The sequence below is a fragment of the Mus caroli genome, unplaced genomic scaffold (genome assembly GCF_978045245.1).
Source record: "Mus caroli unplaced genomic scaffold, Mus_caroli_1 scaffold_10, whole genome shotgun sequence".
NCBI lineage: Eukaryota > Metazoa > Chordata > Mammalia > Rodentia > Muridae > Mus > Mus caroli.
In genome coordinates, this window is record NW_028227265.1 from 125569526 (window position 1) to 125587190 (window position 17665).

General features: G+C 41.8%; 1 protein-coding gene and 1 pseudogene across 2 annotated transcripts; both read left to right on the forward strand.

Annotated features, from left to right (window-relative positions):
• Positions 1-1154: 1154 nt before the first annotated feature.
• Positions 1155-1793, forward strand: LOC110300464 (cell division control protein 42 homolog pseudogene; annotated as a pseudogene).
• Positions 1794-16324: 14531 nt separating this feature from the next.
• LOC147002551 (VIP36-like protein) lies at positions 16325-17247 on the forward strand. Of its 2 annotated transcripts, XM_085844375.1 has the most exons (2): positions 16343-16579; positions 16630-17247. In XM_085844375.1, exons 1-2 carry the CDS (start codon positions 16507-16509, stop codon positions 17199-17201), a joined length of 645 nt encoding a protein of 214 aa, XP_085700501.1. In that variant the 5' UTR covers positions 16343-16506; the 3' UTR covers positions 17202-17247. The 2 variants fall into 2 exon arrangements, with proteins under 2 accessions (XP_085700500.1, XP_085700501.1); XM_085844374.1 differs by having other exon boundaries at positions 16325-17247.
• The last annotated feature ends 418 nt before the right edge of the window (positions 17248-17665 follow it).

Below are 17665 nucleotides of genomic sequence, written 5' to 3' on the forward strand. Positions count from 1 at the left end.
GGTATAAATGCCAGAGCCTTGAGAGGTGGCTGCTGCTCCTGCTGCCCCTGCTGCTGCTGGTTCTTACTGTTGCATTTGCTGCTTTTGCTATTGCTTGATTACTGCTTTCTGGATTTTAATCTTATAGCCTATAGGATTATAGCCATGACCGATAGCCATAGCCTTTAATTGTTAAAACATCAAGTATCATTGAGAACATAACAGCACCAAAAATCAACAACACGATGACCACAACTAACACACTCATTTCATCAATAATTTATATTGTTGGTCTCAGTTTTTCACTCAAAAGACACAGGCTGACTGAACAGGTGAATAAACAAGACCCATCTATCTATTGTCTAGAAGTAACACATCTTTGCTTTAATGATAGGCAGCATCTGAGAGTAAACTCATGGATAAAAGTAATCTAATCAAATGAAACCAGCAAGCACGCAGGAGTTGCTATCCTAATATCTGACAAAACAGACTTCAAAATGAATCTAATCAGAAGTGTTAGAGAGGGACACTTTAATCAAAGGAACAGTTAACCAAGAAGATGTTACTATCCTAAATATTTATGCATCAAACTATGACGTGATCAATTTCATTAGATGAACACTCTTAGATTTAAAGATGGTCAATTAACATCAATCCATTAATAGTAGGTGATTTTTATACTCCAAGTCTTCCAGTAGACAGGTCACCTGGAAAAAAACTAAACAGAGGAACATCATAATTAATATAAATCATACATCAAATGTACTTAACGGACATCTACAGAATATTTCACCCGACTATCAAAGAATACTCAGCAGTATTATACTCAGCAGTGCATGGAAGCTTTTGTAAAGTAGACCACATCCTGGGACATAAAACAAATGTTTACAAATTCAAAAGTATTGAAATCACTTATTGTGATTACAGTGCAGCAAAACTTGAAATTGACAGCAAACAAATCTCTAGTAATGTTCAAACTAATGGGGATTTAACAACTTACTACTGAATGAATTACTAATGGATCAAAGAGGAAATCAAGAAAGGAACCATTTTCCTGGAACCAAATAAAAATATCCAACCAGATACACCTTTAAGTAATCAGCTCTTTAATTGGACTTAAAGGACAAGCTGAACAATAAAGAAATTATGTCTTGGCAGTGCTGCCAATACCCCGGCGGAGAAGCTGAGGTCAACATCCAATTTGAAATATTAAAAGTGGATACAAAACTATTTCTGAAATGCAAACAATTAAGTGTGTTATTGTTGCTGATGGTGCTGTTGGTAAAACATGTCTCCTGATATCCTACACGATAAACAAATTCCCATTGGAATATGTACCAACCTTTTTTGACAACTATGCAGTCACAGTTATGATTGGTGGAGAGCCATACACTCTTGGACTTTTTGATACTGCAGGGCAAGAGGATTATGACAGACTATGACCGATAAGTTATCCACAGACCGATGTTTTTCTAGTATGTTTCTCAGTGGTCTCTCCCTCCTTATTTGAAAATGTGAAAGAAAAGTGGGTGCCTGAGATAACTCACCACTGTCCAAAGACTCCTTTCTTGCTTGTTGAGACCCAAATTGATCTCAGAGATGACCCCTCTACTATTGAGAAACTTGTTAAGAACAAACAGAAGCCTATTACTCCAGAGGCTGCTGAAAAGCTGGTGCGGGATCTGAAGGCTGTCAAGTATGTGGAGTGCTCTGCCCTCACACAGAAAGGCCTAAAGAATGTATTTGATGAAGCAATATTGGCTGCTCTGGAGCTTCCAGAACCGTAGAAGAACTGCAGGTGTGTGCTGCTATGAATGCATCTCCAGAGCCCTTTCTGCACAGCTGGTGTTGTCATCATACTAAAAGCAATGTTTAAATCAAACTAAAGATTAAAAATTAAAAAAAAAGAAATTAGGTCTTGTATGGAAATCTTTGTTAATTGTCCAGTGCTAGTGAAGTCATGGATCTTGGAGAATCCACAACCACCACTCTACTAACTACTACTAACATAGTCCCTACTACTTTCTAAATATTTGTTCTCAGACCAACAGATAAGTGTAGTCCTCACCCCTTATCAAGGGAACATCTCTTTGCAACAGATAGAGACCATTACAGAAAATGACAACCATTCAACATGTAAAGCTGTGATGCCAGTCCCAAAAAACACAACTATAAAACAACCTGTGTACCTAAGACTCAGGGAACATTGTGGAAGAGGTGGCAGAAAGTGCAAAAGCTAGATAATCATGAACTTTACTGAGAGATTGTATCTCCTCGTAATCTCAGAAAATTCACCCATAGAAGACTCATCAACATGACTGTCTAAACATGAGTTGAACAAAGGCAACAAGACTTGTCAAAAAAGACAGAAAGCCTACCAGACCTCAAACTTACACAAAGAACTACAGGCAACTGAGGAATGCTAAGAGCAGAAAAAATTGTCTTCTCCAGGGAGACGCATACCATTTGTTTATCTAATCCCAATTGGCCATTCCTGGAAACACACATATGAGTGACATTATACAGACTGAGAAGTTTATATACATAATGTATATATAAGAATAATGAAAAAAGAGGCCATGAATTTGAAGAGTATTTGGGAGGGTTTGATGGAGTAAAGAAAGGAAAGAGAGAATGATATAATTATATCTTTATCTCAAAAAAAATGTTAAAAATATACACTTCTTAAAATGCTCAAGGTCAGAAAACATAAGGGAAGCTAAGAGTTGTGTTATTGTGGTGTCCCTTGTTGCACTCAGAAATGGAACATCAAAATAATATTGAAATTCAGGTGTGGTGGTTTGAATATACTTGGCCCAGGCAGTAGCATTATTAGGAGGTGTGGCCTTATTTGAATAGTTGTGGCCTTGTTGGGGTGAACTTTGAGACCCTCCTCCTAACCATGTGGAGCCAGTCTTCTAGAGGCCTTCAGATGAATACATAGACCTTTCAGTATCTCCTGAGCCATGCTTGCTTGGATGCTGCCATGCTACTGCCTTGTTGATAATGGACTCTGAACCTGTACACAAATCTCAATTAAATGTTATAAGAATTGCCTTGATAATGTAATGGTGTCTCTTCACAGCAATAGAAACCCAGACTACAATATTAGGTAACACTGGTATTCATTGTGTGCCTTGCTCATAGTGAGGAAGTCAGTGTATGTACATTCCTTCTCAAATAGCATTATATAGAAGATGTCAGTGTGGGTGTTCCCCCTTTACAGTATCATCTTGACAGTCAGCCTCAGGGCCACAGTCCCATGGCTATAATGACTAATGAAGAAAGATAGTGCCAAGGTACCAGATGAGAGAAATATTTGAAACAAACATTAAATGTGGTACTATGGAGCTGCCTTAGTAGATGAGGCACTTCTCATGCAAACACAAGGACTTGAGTTCATTTCTCCAGAGTCCATACAAAGCTGGATACAGTGGTATATTTCTGTAATATTGGCACTTCTACAGAAGGACACATCTTATTCTGCAGCCTTTGGATCAAGAGGTAGAACTCTTTGCTCCTCCTCCAGCACCATGTCTGCCTGCATGCTGTCATGCTTCCTGCCATGACACTTGTGGGGAAAGTGGACCATGCCACCAGAGAGAAGAACTGGAAAGGTTGAGCCAGCCCAAACCCTGGGAAATGTCAGAATTGAGAAGAGTAGGTATGGGGCCAGCTCTCTGCCAAGCTTTGCTTGTTCTGGAAGATGTAACCATGACACCCCATCGAGAGGGCCATGATAATCAGTCACATAGGGAAAATACCTGGAGTCCTTCTCCACTCAAATATAGTATCTTTAACATGTCAGACTGATCCCACCCTACTCCCAAAATGTTTATAAGATCTCTATCCACATCGAATAAAGTACATGAGTAGCTGTTTTATTGAGCAGTAACGCTCTGGGGAAGGGCTTTCTTTCCCAAAGCATACATCACTGCACCTTGGCAGGCTGGGCTCACGCCCCCATTACTACCATTTGCTGCTGCAGCTCCTGGCTATCTGCAGCTACTTGCCTTTCACTGTTGATCTTAGCTACTTCTAGCTGCCTGTTTGCTTAGTAGCTCCAGCTGTGGGTCTCTGCTGCTTGTAGGCTGCAACCACTGCTCCTGGTGACATTGGTGCTGATATGGTAGTGGGAGAGACCCTGACTCCCTGCCTTGCATGGGCTTCTCTTCAGAGACCTCTAACACTTTGGTCATTCTGGCCAGATCAGAGCTCTTTAGAACCTTTCCTTCTGGCCAGACCAGAGATTCTTGGAATTTATCCCTCTCATTCTGTGAAGAACAACACCAGGAGACCCCTATCACAGATTGTGTTCTGCCCCTCCTGAGCAGTTGTAACACGCTCAGCAACAACAATCAGCCCAACAGACAATAATGGACTAATACTCTGAAACTGTAAGCCAGTTCCAATTGTTTTCCTTTATAAGAGTTGCCTTGGTCATGGTGTCTCTTCATAGCAATAAGACCCTAAGATAGAAGTTGATACCTGTTATGGGGTATGTCTCTGATGGACTTGACCATGCTTTTGTTTGGAAAGAATGTGGATTTGGGGACTTTGGATTAGGAAGGCAATGAAATAATTCAAGCATTTCTTAATGGGTTATTCTAATAGGAACATGTAAGACAGTCAGACTGAGAGAGAGTTAAACTGTGGGGCCCTGGATCAAGTGATTTCAGAGGAAAAAAATTTTAGTATATGACCTAGAGACTGTTGTGATATTTTGACTGCTTTTTGTCCTTGTCCAAAAGTCTGCCTGAGGCTAAAGTGAAGAATTTTGGGTTAATGCATTAGCAAAAATCTCAAAATAACCTAGTATAGACTTTGTCCTGTGTCAACTAAGGTTAATGCTTATGAAGAACATTTTGATGAAATGGAGCAAGGGAAAAATATAAAGCATATGCTTCAAGGATTAAACAGGCACCAGGAAGTGGAATAGAGATAAATTCTGTGTTCAAGGAGATAAACTGATTCAAGATATTAAACAGAATTATGGGAGTAGTGACCTCAGGACAAGAACCCCGTCAGCTAAGCTTGCAATGTGTGAAATGTAATTCAAGAAAAGCTTAGGTTCAGGCATGGTAGTATATACCTTTAATACCAGCACTCAAGAGACAGAGGCAAGCAGATATCTGAGTTCTAGGCCAGCCTTATCTACAGAGCAAGTTCCAGAACAGCCAAACTTAGGGATTGAAGGAAATCATTGAAAACAGAAAGCTGGTGAATATGTAATTGAACAAGGGAGCCATGTTCTAGCCACAGCAAGCAACAGAACTTGGCAGTTTTAGCCACATGGTTCTTGCTTTACAGTCAAGGACAGAAGATACAGGATATAGAATCTCCTTTTGTGACTAAGGAAAGCCACCGAGGCCAGGTGCATGGTAGGGGTGTCTCTATATGGAGGCCCAGAGAGGCTATTGTGTGAAAGGTAGTATAGACTCTGTGACTAAGGAAAACTGTTGAGGCCAGAAAGTGTAAGGGCTGTCCCTGCATGGAGGCCTAGAAAAGCTATTTCATGAAGCTGTAAAAGTGAAGCCTAGATTGCCTTGATGATGGAGATGCCAGAGACATGAGAAATCTGTCAAGGATTCTTGATAACAGGGAGTGGAACCAGAACAAGAGAGAGAAGTGTGTTGCAGTCAACAAAGCAGAAATGGGTTGGAGATCTGGAGAGGACCTTAACATCAGACACAGAGATGCAGAGTTTGGAGTTTGACCAGTTGGTTTTTGGTCCAGTATTTTCTCACTATGGTCTCTTTCCTACATTTTGGAGTGGTAAGGTATACCCTGTGCCATTGTATGTAATCTGTTTTTGAGTGTGATATAGGGGATTACAGTTAAGAGATTGTATGAATTTCAGAAAAGACTGTATTTTTACATACTTTTGAGACTGTGAAAGACTATGGGGATTTTTGAAATTGTAATAAATGTGTTTTGCATTATATTATGGCTACAAGCCTATAGGGCTAGGGAGTGGAATGTGGTGGCTGGAATAGTTATGGCTCCCATAGACTCATGTTTTTGAATACATGGCCATACAGTGGCACTTTTAGGAGTTTTGGCCTTGTAGGAACAGGTGTGGCCCTGTTAGCGGAAGTGTATCACTGTGGAGTTGGGCTCGGAGGTCATACATATGTTTAAGCTCTTCCCAGGGTGGGACACATTGTTATTCTGTTGCCATCAGATCAAGATGTAGAATTCTTAGCTCCTCCTCCATGTCTGCCTGCATGCTGCCATGTTAGTGATGGACTAAACCTTTGAAACTGTAATCCAGCCCAATTAATTAATTGTTTTCCTTTAAAAGAGTTTCCTTGATCCTGGTGTCTCTTTATAGTAATAAACCCTAACTTAAGACAGCACATATGCACTTTATTGACTGACCTCTCTCATCAGCCCCTCACAGAGACTTCTAAAGGTCCTTTTTTTTTTTTTTAACCAATCCTTGCTTATCTCTCTGAAATAAGTTCTTACCAAAAATTTCAACTTCTCACCAGGTATTTGTTCCATCTGTTCTTGAAATTCATTTAGCTGAGATTATTCCACACACAGTCTTTACATTTTCAATTTACATATGTTGAGGTTATTCCACATACCGGCTTTGTGTTTGAGGTTTACATATGCTGCATGGGTAAGTATATTTCTTTTCCATTCTGTGAATTTAATATAATACTCTCTTCTCACTCAACTGCTGGTGGCTTTTTATCCCCAAATATTACCCCAAATAAAGCAGGTAGAATATTTTTGGTTTTGTTTTTTCGTTTGTTTCTTCTTTAAACAATATTCTGCCGGCTCTGCTCTCACAGCCATTGCAGGACATTGAGCTCCATAGAGACAGCACCAGGGCAAGTAAGAGCCAGACAGGCACTGGTGACTCTGTGCCTTGTGGAGGAAAATCAACTAAACATGGGTAAAGGAGGTCCTGAGAAGCCGAGAGGCAAAATGTCCTCATATGCATTTTTTGCACAAATCTGCCAGGAGGAACACAAGAAGAAGCACCCGGATGCTTCTGTCAACTTTTCAGAGTTCTCCACGAAGTGCTCAGAGAGGTGGAAGACCATGTCTGCTAAAAAAAGGGGGGGGGGAAATTTGAAGATATGGCAAAGGCTGACTAGGCTCATTATGAAAGAGAAATGAAAACCTACATCCCACCCCCCGCCCCCCCAAAAAAGGGGAGACCAAAAAGGAACTTCAAGGACTCCAATGCACCCAAGAGGCCTCCTTCAGCCTTCTTGTTCTGTTCTGAGTTCTTCCCCAAAATCAAAGGCAAGCATCCTGGCTTATCCATTGGTGATGTTGCAAAGAAACTAGGAGAGATGTGGAACACTGCAGTGGATGACAAGCAGCCCTATGAAAAGAAGGCTGCTTCTTCAAGGAGACGTATGAGAAGGATATTGCTGCCTACAGAGCTAAAGGAAAAGCTGATGCAGTGAAAAAGGGCAAGAAAAAGAAGGAAGAGGAGATGAGGAGGATGAAGAGGATGAGGAAGAGGAGAAAGAATAGAAAGATGAAGATGAAGAAGATGATGATGATGAATCAGTTGGTTCTAGTGCAGTTTATTTTTTCTTTTTTTTAATTAGGTATTTATTTCATTTACATTTCCAGTGCTATCCCAAAAGTCCCCCAATGCTCCCCCACCCACTCACCCACCCACCCACTCCAACTTCTTGGCCCTGGCATTCCCCTGTACTGAGGCATATAAAGTTTGCACGACCAATGGGCCTCTCCTTCCACTGATGGCCGACTAGGCCATCTTCTGATTCATATGCAGCTAGAGACACAAGCTCCGGGGGGTACTGGTTAGTTCATAATGTTGTTCCACCTATAGGGTTGCACACCACTTTAGCTCCTTGGGTACTTTCTCTAGCTCTTCCATTGGGGGCCCTGTGATCCATCCAATAGCTGACTGTGAGCATCCACTTCTGTGTTTGCTAGGCCCCGGCATAGTCTCACAAGAGACAGCTATATCTGGGTCCTTTCAGCAAAATCTTGCTAGTGTATGCAATGGTGTCAGCGTTTGGAAGCTGATTATGGGATGGATCCCTGGATATGGCAGTCTCTAGATGGTACATCCTTTCGACTCAACTCCAAACGTTGTCTCTGTAACTCCTTCCATGGGTGTTTTGTTCCCAATTCTAAGAAGGAGCAAAGTGTCCACACTTTGGTCTTCATTCTTCTTGAGTTTCATGTGTTTCACAAATTGTGTCTTATATCTTGGGTATTCTAGGTTTCTGGGCTAATATCCACTTATCAGTGAGTACATATCATTAGAGTTCTTTTGTGATTGGGTTGCCTCACTCAGGATGATGCCCTCCAGGTCCATCCATTTGCCTAGGAATTTCATAAATTCATTCTTTTTAATAACTGAGTAGTACTCCATTGTGTATATGTACCACATTTTTTGTATCCATTCCTCTGTTGAGGGGCATCTGGGTTCTTTCCAGCTTCTGGCTATTATAAATAAGGCTGCTGCGTTTGGAGGCTGATTATGAGATGGATCTATGGGTGGGGCAGTCTCTGGATGGTCCATCCTTTCATCTCAACTCCAAACTTTGTCTCTGTAACTCCTTCCATGGGTGTTTTGTTCCCAATTCTAAGAAGGGGCATAGTGTCCACACTTTGGTCTTCATTCTTCTTGAGTTTCATGTGTTTGTATGCATTGTATTCATGTGTGTGCATGACTGTGTACACTGCTCTGTGTGTGCAAGTAGAGGACAGAAGTGAATGTTATTGATCAGTCTTTTTTGGTTAAAATGGTGATATATATATATATATATATATATATATATATATATATATATATGAGAAAGACAAAAGGCCATCAATACGAAGGAGCTGAGGGATGTCATGGGAGCGGTGACAAGGAGGGCAGGACATTTTTAATTATAAATATATATTCTTAATTTATATTTGAGCATTTAAACCATATAAACAGTATCATTCTTCACTTGTTTATGTTCACGTTTATACTTTAATATTCACATTTCTTCCCTCTTTTATCTCCTTTCAAACCCTTGCTTATACTCCTCTCCACTCTCCTTCAAATTCACAAAAGTTTTAAACTGATTGTTACTGTCTGCATATCTGTAATCAGTTAATATCTTTGGAGCAAATACAACACACTCTCTATTTTCAGATTCCTATCAGAGCCATCCTATCACACATTCTTGACAACTTTCTGCACTGCTGTTTTAGGGTACTGAGCCCAGTTAGTTACTGCCAGTTAGTGTGGCCATGCTTGGTTTCTCCCCTCCCTCTGTTTGTGTGTGTGTGTGTGTGTGTGTGTGTTTCCTTACCTTTGAGACTGGTTCTTTTACAGAACCAAGAACTCCCTGTTTGTCTAGACTAGCAAGTGAGCCCCAGGGGCCGCCTGTACCTCACTAGTGTTGTGTTTAGGCATGTGTGCCTATGCTCAGGTTCTCTGTGGTGGGATAGATCCAAACTCAGGTCCCCATGCTTGTGCAGTAAGTACGTTATTCACTGCACTATCTCCCCAGGGGCAGTCATTTCCCTCTTAACTTCCTAACTCTGTTTCCTCCAAGATAATCCAGGGCTCCTTGGTCACAACTCCTAGATAAAGAGGATAGCAGGGACTTTATATGTCAGAGCAGATGTTAGGAATCTGCATGTCCCAGCGGGTCTAGTAAGTGCCATTTTAAATGCTAATCTGTGTTCTCTGAGAGGCCCAGTCTCTTCAGTCAACTCATCCAATGTGGAAAACCTCCCATGCTCTTAGAGAGATCCAGTTTCTGGTCACTTACCTAGTCCAGCCTTCAGCTGGTCCAGTTTCTGTTGGATGTGTAGCTTTTCCTGATCATGCTCTTGGGACCTAGGAACCCCAGAGCCTATGACAAGAAAAGACAATGAAAACATTAAATGTTGGTAAATCTATGAAGAGAGGAAGCATTGGTTCAGGAAAGGAGCTGACACATACTCATCCTTCAGGGGTTAGCTTTATTTAAATGGCTTCAAGACTATGACCAGCCCTCTAGTTTGGAAAGCCTTTTAAAAGGAAATACAGTTATAATAAAAACAATAAGATGGGACATTACAGCAAGAGAGAGAGAGAGAGAGAGAGAGAGAGAGAGAGAGAGAGAGAGAGAGAGAGAGAGAGAGAGTCCCCTTAACACCTGAGAAGAGCTTCATGTAAAAGTCAGAGAGCTAGTGGTCATGACAGGATTGTGGGGCTAGGCCACATGAGCCTCCAGAGATGCTTCTCCTAACAATGGAAATATCTGAATTTCTTATACTTTCAGGGAGGCATGTGCCTCCCTGAAACTTCATGCCACATAATTTGTTCAGCATAGCATGATTGACAAAGACCATATAGAAGCTGAGCATCATAGCACAGGAGGCTGGTAAGCCACATACAGATGCTTAACTCTCTTACCAAGAGAGAAAGGGAGACAGAGACACAGACTAGATATTAGGTCTAATTCATTCAGGCTGTGAGATTCAACCTTTAGGTGACCAGAAGTTCTCAATCTTTATTATGGAAGCTTTTGTAGTAAGTTGTGATTGACATAGAGACTCAGAAATATCCAATGTACATAGAATAAACTCCTGTGGAGAGCTCAGACAAAGATGAGACATCTCTAACACAAGTCCTCCTCCTGAACTCCAGGGATCATGATGGACATTGGGGTAGAAAGATGGAAAGAGCCATAGGCAGTGGAGGACTGCTGAAAAACAGTATTTTCTGGACCCCACAGTCCTGCTGTTCATGTAGACTCACAGTGTTGTGACTGTAGCTCAAATCTGCAGAAGCTCACGCTAGACAAAATCCCAACAGAAATGGAGAATGGGCACAGGAAGCCTCAACTCTAGCTGAATAACAGTTGGCAACTGAAAGCTGCTGGGGAAGGGAGAGGGAGAGAAGGAGGGATGTAGGGAAGCACAGAGGATCAGTGTTCTTTTGCCCCAGGACACTACCCATGTGCCAGTAAATGGTCTTAAACTCATGTACATAGAGAACACTAAGTATATTTAGTAGAATATAAAAATGAAGGAGAACATGAAGCTGGGAGAGAAAAGTGGTGATGAAGAAGAAGGTAAGAACTCGAAGACAGAGGCTAGGTAATGGAATTGATCAAAACATTTTATTAATGTGTGGGATCCACAGATAAATCATAAAGGCAGGGCAGACCAGAATTTAACTAATATGTGCTGTATTCCCAGGAACATGTCCAAGTCCAAAAATCTTACTTGAATCTATCTCATTTGAAGATGTGGAATCCTGATGCCCAGGGAAGTATGACCAAAAGGGTCAATGGAATCAGACCATGCCTCTAAAACTACTTCTTGCTACACACAAGTCTTGAGAAAATCCTAGAAGACATATAAGACCACAGTCCCAGCTTCAGTATCACCTCTACCTGCATGCTGGGAGGCTAGAGTAGGAAGCTCTAGCATTAAAGTTTCCTGACCTTTGACAAGGATAGCCATGAGGAGAGCAACCAAGAGCACAATGGAGATGAGCTGCAGCATAGTGATGAACCGCTCACAGTCCTGACACCCTGAGGAAAGAAAGTTGAGAAATCTATCAGGCAAAGGTTCCTACCACACTCTAAAACAAGGATAGTCTAGTATCTTCTTTCCTTTTCTCAATACAGGATTACAGATAGTTGCCATTCTACCATTGCTTCAGTTGTCCTGTCCATTATCTACTAGATGAGCATCATAAGTCTGATTCCAGACTCAACTATCTCAGGATCCTGCATTTCAGTCCTCCAGTTTTCAACTGTCACCTACTAGGAAAGATGTTCAGTACCTACTACATCAAGAACCAGGAGTTCAGTTTCCAGATACCACATTCACAGAATCAAGACTTCAGACCCCAGCTCTACTTCAACTCTCAGGCATTCTGTATCACCCTTGCCCTACAAGATTGAGTATTCCTGTTTCCCAGTATTCACCTCACTTAACACATGCCTCACTACCCAAGAACAGGAGGACAGACTCACTTTTCACCTCCCTGAACCCAGAAATCAATTATTCAACTTCCTTCTCATTAGAATCAAGGAATCCTGACCCTTTTGAAAAGCAAGAATCTAGAGACCATCAACTCGCCCTGTTCTGGTTCTAGAATTCCAGATTTTCAGAATCAATGTTCTTAAGACTCAGGACTTTAGTCCCCAGGCTTCACCTTTCCAGTGTTCAGGAGTCATCTCCTCATGACCCAGTCTCCAACTTCATATCCTCCATTCCCCAGACATTAAAAATAGACTCACAGCCCCAATATTCCTAGAAACCAAGTATTTACTATTCCAGTCTCCCTGCCTCCAGGACTACCTCTTCTGTTCCCTCCTCAGTACCTTCTTAATCCTTATATAACTAATAAAAAGCTGGTCCAAAGCTTCTTAGAAAGGCTACTGCTTCTGTTTACAAGCTCCTTCAGTTAGCATCGGTTAGAGCCTGAGAATAGCGAGTCCTGAGCTGCCTTTCTCCCTCAACCCTAAGCTTCCTGGGTCTTAGCTTAGCCTCACCCAAAGAACACAGATGTTTTTCCCTCTTTCTGTTGCAAATGCTCATCTTCACTGCTGTCCACCAATGTGTAGAATTTTGGGGAGCACAGTTTTTCTTTGCCACAACCTTTTCTCACTCCTCAAATCTACACTCAATCAGGTAGAGATAAAGAGAAGTGGTGGCTGTCACTACATGAGCTACAGGAAGGAGTCTGAAGATTAAACATAGATGAAATGGACCAGTTCCTGGGTTTTCAGGGAGAGATGGGGAAGTTTAGAAGCCCAGAGTACAGAGTATCAGACCATTGTTAGTGTAATCATTCTCTTTGACGCTTTTAACAGAAAATATCCCAATTCAGCTATAGTATTCTTGGGAGTTATATCAAAATCTCTGTATCCTACTACAGAGGTATGTATTCATCCATGTTCATTGCTGCAGCACTTACAATAACTCAGAAATGGAAGTTACTGAAGTGCCTATTGACTAATGAATGGATAATGGTAATGTTTTTGTACATTCCTATAAATGTAACTATTTCCATTGAATTTCATATTTATTTTAATTTATTTTAAAGGAAGCCTGTGTGTAATAGCCTTGGATATTTGAGGCAGTGAATTCTTAGAGTACACTGGCTAGAAAGATTAGCCATCTTGCTGAGTGCTAGGTTTGATTGAGTGACCCTGCCTCAAGGAATAAGTGGAATAACAGTCAAGTATGATACCCAATATCAATCTCAGGCCTCCATGTGCATATATACCCATACCCTTCTTGCCAAAACATAGGAAAATTAAAACAGAAAAAAGTCAACTTGTGAAGTAAGACACTTTTGTTGTATCTCCTGGACCTATAGTGAAGATCATCAAGTACCTTCCCTGGAAACCCAATCTAGGATTCCCTGCCTTGTGCCTGATCTTCTTATTCATGGTAATGTCTAGTGTTTGACTCTTGGGGCTGAATCATCAACATTTACATTTGTTTAATATTTGTGATGAAAATAACCTAAAGTTTAGAGACTGGTGTACTGGCTAGTTTTGTGTCAACTTGACACAGCCTGGAGTTATCACAGAGAAAGGAGCTTCGGTTGGGGAAATGCCTCCACGAGATCCAGCTATAAGGCATTTTCTCAATTAGTGATCAAGGGGGAAAGGCCCCTTGTGGGTGGGACTATCTCTGGGCTGGTAGTCTTGGTTCTATAAGAGAGCAGGCTGAGCAAGCCACGGGAAGCAAGCCAGTAACATCCCTCCATGGCCTCTGCATCAGCTCCTGCTTCCTGACCTGCTTGAGTTCCTGTCCTGACTTCCTTGGTGATGAACAGCAGTATGGAAGTGTAAGCTGAATAAACCCTTTCCTCCCCAACTTACTTCTTGGTCATGATGTTTGTTCAGGAATAGAAACCCTGACTAAGACAACTGGCATAGCCCCAAGTTGTCATCCATAGCAGCCCAATGCTTTCCTTTCATGTTCTTGCTTTAGCAGAACACCCTCTCTCCTGTGTCTGCTTCAGCTAAACGTTCCTTCACAAGTCTGCCTTAGTCTTTCACCTATGTACACTTCAAGAAAACACTCCTTCATGCGTTCGTCCTGGCAAAACAGCTTCCAACACAACTGACTTTCCAAAGAACCCTTCAATTTCCACTTCACTTCCATAATGTTCCTTGAACATTAGGTGAAGGAGTTGTGTTGTAAATGTATCTTAGCCTGGGCTCCATAACTCTGCATTTTGAGTGGCTTGTTTTCAATAATGGTCTCTGTCTATTGCACTGAAAAGTGTTCTTGATATGGAGTGAGAAATACAATTATCTGTGAATATAAGAGCAAATATTTAGAGTGTAGTTAGGGATTATGATGATTTACTGAAGCTTTGAGTCTAGTCTTCCCTTCAAGAGCCATAAATTCTCTATCCCCAGGTAATTAGATGGGTTTCCAATGCCATCCATAATTTCTCTCTTGTTCAGGGGTTTTCAAGTCACTTAGAGAACTGTTGGTTGTTGCCAAGGTATTTGCACCATGCTGCTTTCTTAGTGTTATTATGTCATGATGCTCATTGTTGTGGTTCTTAGTCAAATACTAAATATTTCTTTTTTTACTTTTATTGAAAATAGATTATCCTTTCATACAGCACATCCTAACAATAGTTTATCCTTTCTTACTCCCCCAACATTGCAACAGAATCAACTCTCCTTCCCCTCTCCCCCAGATTAACTCTGCTTCCATTTTTTCTTTAAAACAGAGCAGACCTGAAAGAGACAATAGCCAAACAGGACAAAAGAAGATACAATAAGTTGAGGTAAAAGCCTTCATATTGAGGCTGGACAAGTCAACCAACGGGAGGAAAAGAATCCCAAGAGCAGTTTCACCATGGCTAATAAATGTTACTGTTTACCAGCTTAGCTGCATGAAAAATTTTTTTTTTTTGGCAGAGTCTAACTCCCAAGCTTTCTCAGTGGTTAATCAACAATTATGTCTCTGTGGGAAATCTGCCCTAGTTTTATTTCTGCTGTTGTGACGCAATACCCAAAGAAAAGCAAGTTCACAGAAAAGAAGTATTATTTATGTTACAATTCCAAATTACCGTCTATCATTGTGGGGAAGACAAAGAAACAGAAAATTGAAGTAGCTTGTTAAGTCCATAGTCAAGAACAAAAAGTGAATGGACATGTGCATTACTCAGATACATAGGAAATTGTGAACTCTCACTTTCCTCATTGGTTAATGCTTGTAATCAAGACAATCCCCAATGGTCATCCTTAATATCTCTTCTCAGATGATTCTAGAATGTGTCAAGTTGACAAAAGTAGCCATTTCACTGTCATTTGGAATTTTACTAGATAATTAACGATATAAAGAAAGATGTTTACTATTTTTTGGATGGCTACGTATAGGCCCACTACATTTGGCTCTTCTTGTTGGAAACAAAATACTTTACATATCCAATATAGAAATTTTATTTGAGTTGGGAAGATGACTCAATATGTATGAGTGTTTGGTGGCCAAGAATGGGGACCTGAGTTAGAATCTCAGCACCCTTCTTATAAAGCCAGATGTGACTATACACATCTTGTATGTATTGTAACCACAACAACGTGGTGTAAAGTAGACATAGGTAAATCCTGAAAGCTTGTTGGCCATACAACCTAGCTCAAAAGGTGAGCTTCCAGTTTAGTGAGAGACCATATGTCAAGGTAATAAGGCAGAAAGCAATAACAGAAGAGACATGAGGTCTTTCTCTGAACTCTACATGTGTGCATGTAGTGTATACACCTACATATTCATGTGTATGGAACACAGAGACAAATAAAAATACCTTAATTAATTCTTTGAGATTTTCATATAATATATTTTGATACTATCCACCTGCCACTTTCCTTCTAATTCTTCCCTGTTCTCTCTTCCACCTCATTGCCTTACAATTCTGTTCTCTTTATTGTTTTTGAGACACGGTCTCACTATGTAATCCTGGATATACTGGAACTTTCTATGTAGTCCAAGCTGACCTCTAAGTGACAGGTTGGCCTGCCCTTCACTTCTCAGTGCTAGGATTAAAGTTGTATCCCATGGTACACCAACATTTTTTGTTTGTTTGTTTATTGAAAATGGATCTTATTCATACAATATATCCTGATACAGGTTTTCCCTTCCTCTACTCTTTCAAGTTTCTCCCTATATCCCCTCCCATATGTCTCTTAAGAAAACAAACAGGCGAATGAAGGGCTGTCTGTGGGAAAGATGGTGGCGGCTTAGAGACCCTCCTGGTAGCAATGGTGGTGGAGGCGCGCGTGGGCTCGGGACAGAGCTCTTTCTCCTTCAGTTGAGGTCATGGCCGGGGCCCGCAGCATGTCAGGGTGGGTCAAGCGGTGGAGTACTTGAAACGGGAGTACTCGCTAGCGAAGCCCTACCAGGCTGTGGGAACAAGCAGTTCTTCGCTATGGAACCTGATGGGCAATGCCATGGTGATGACTCAGTATATCCGCCTCACTTCAGATATGCAAAGTAAACAGGGTGCCTTGTGGAACCGGGTGCCATGTTTCCTGAAAGACTGGGAACTGCAGGTGCACTTCAAGATTCATGGCCAAGGGAAGAAGACCCTGCACGGAGACGGCTTGGCAATCTGGTACACAAAGGACCGAATGCAGCCAGGGCCTGTGTTTGGAAACATGGACAAATTTGTGGGGTTGGGAGTGTCTGTAGATACCTATCCCAATGAGGAGAAACAGCACAAGCAGGTATTCCCCTACATCTCAGCCATGGCGAACAACGGTTCCCTCAGCTATGATCATGAGCGGGATGGGCAGCCTACAGAGCTGGGTGGCTGCACAGCCATTGTCCGAAATATCAGTTATGGCACCTTCCTCATGATTCGCTATGTCAAGAGGCATCTGACGATAATGATGGATATTGATGGCAAACATGAGTGGAGGGACTGCATTGAGATGCCCGGGATCCAGCTCCCCTGGGGCTATTACTTCCGCACTTCCTCCATCACTGGGGATCTCTCTGATAACCATGATGTCATTTCCCTCAAGTTGTTTGAGCTGACTGGAGTGAGGACCCCAGAAGGAGAAAAGCTACATCGAGATGTATTCCTGCCCTCGGTGGATAATTTGAAGCTGCCAGAGATGACAGTAACACCAACGCCCCTCAGTGGCCTGGCTCTCTTCCTTATTGTCTTCTTCTCCTTGGTGTTTTCCGTATTTGCCATTGTCATCGGGATCATACTCTACAACAAATGGCAAGACCAGAGCCGGAAACGCTTCTACTGAGCCTGCTGCCATCAGTCCCTCTACGGTGTTTACCATAAGGTGTGGGTCTGAGATACAGCCTGGCATGTCGGCCCGTTGTTCAGGGACTGTGTTCTGTCTCTGGAGATTTGAATGCTAGGAGCCTGCACCCTCATGGTCATCCACGGGAACATCTCACTGGCCCAGGATACCACCACAGGGCCGAGCAGCTGTGGTATGCCTTTCCTTGGAGTCCTTCCATTTTGGAGTGCAGAGACATGGAGAAATACCTGCTGTGATGCCTAAATTACACAATTGGGCAGATAGCCCAAGCGTGGACTGGACACAGTAGGCCTTCCATTGCATTTTAAAATTCCCAAATAGAAAACCAGAACCGGTACAATCTGGAGACCCACTTACTAGTCTTTGCTTTGCCCATGCCTCTTTCTACTTCAGGAGATCCTTGGCAATCTGGATGGAGACTTCTCCCTCACCCACCTGTCTCC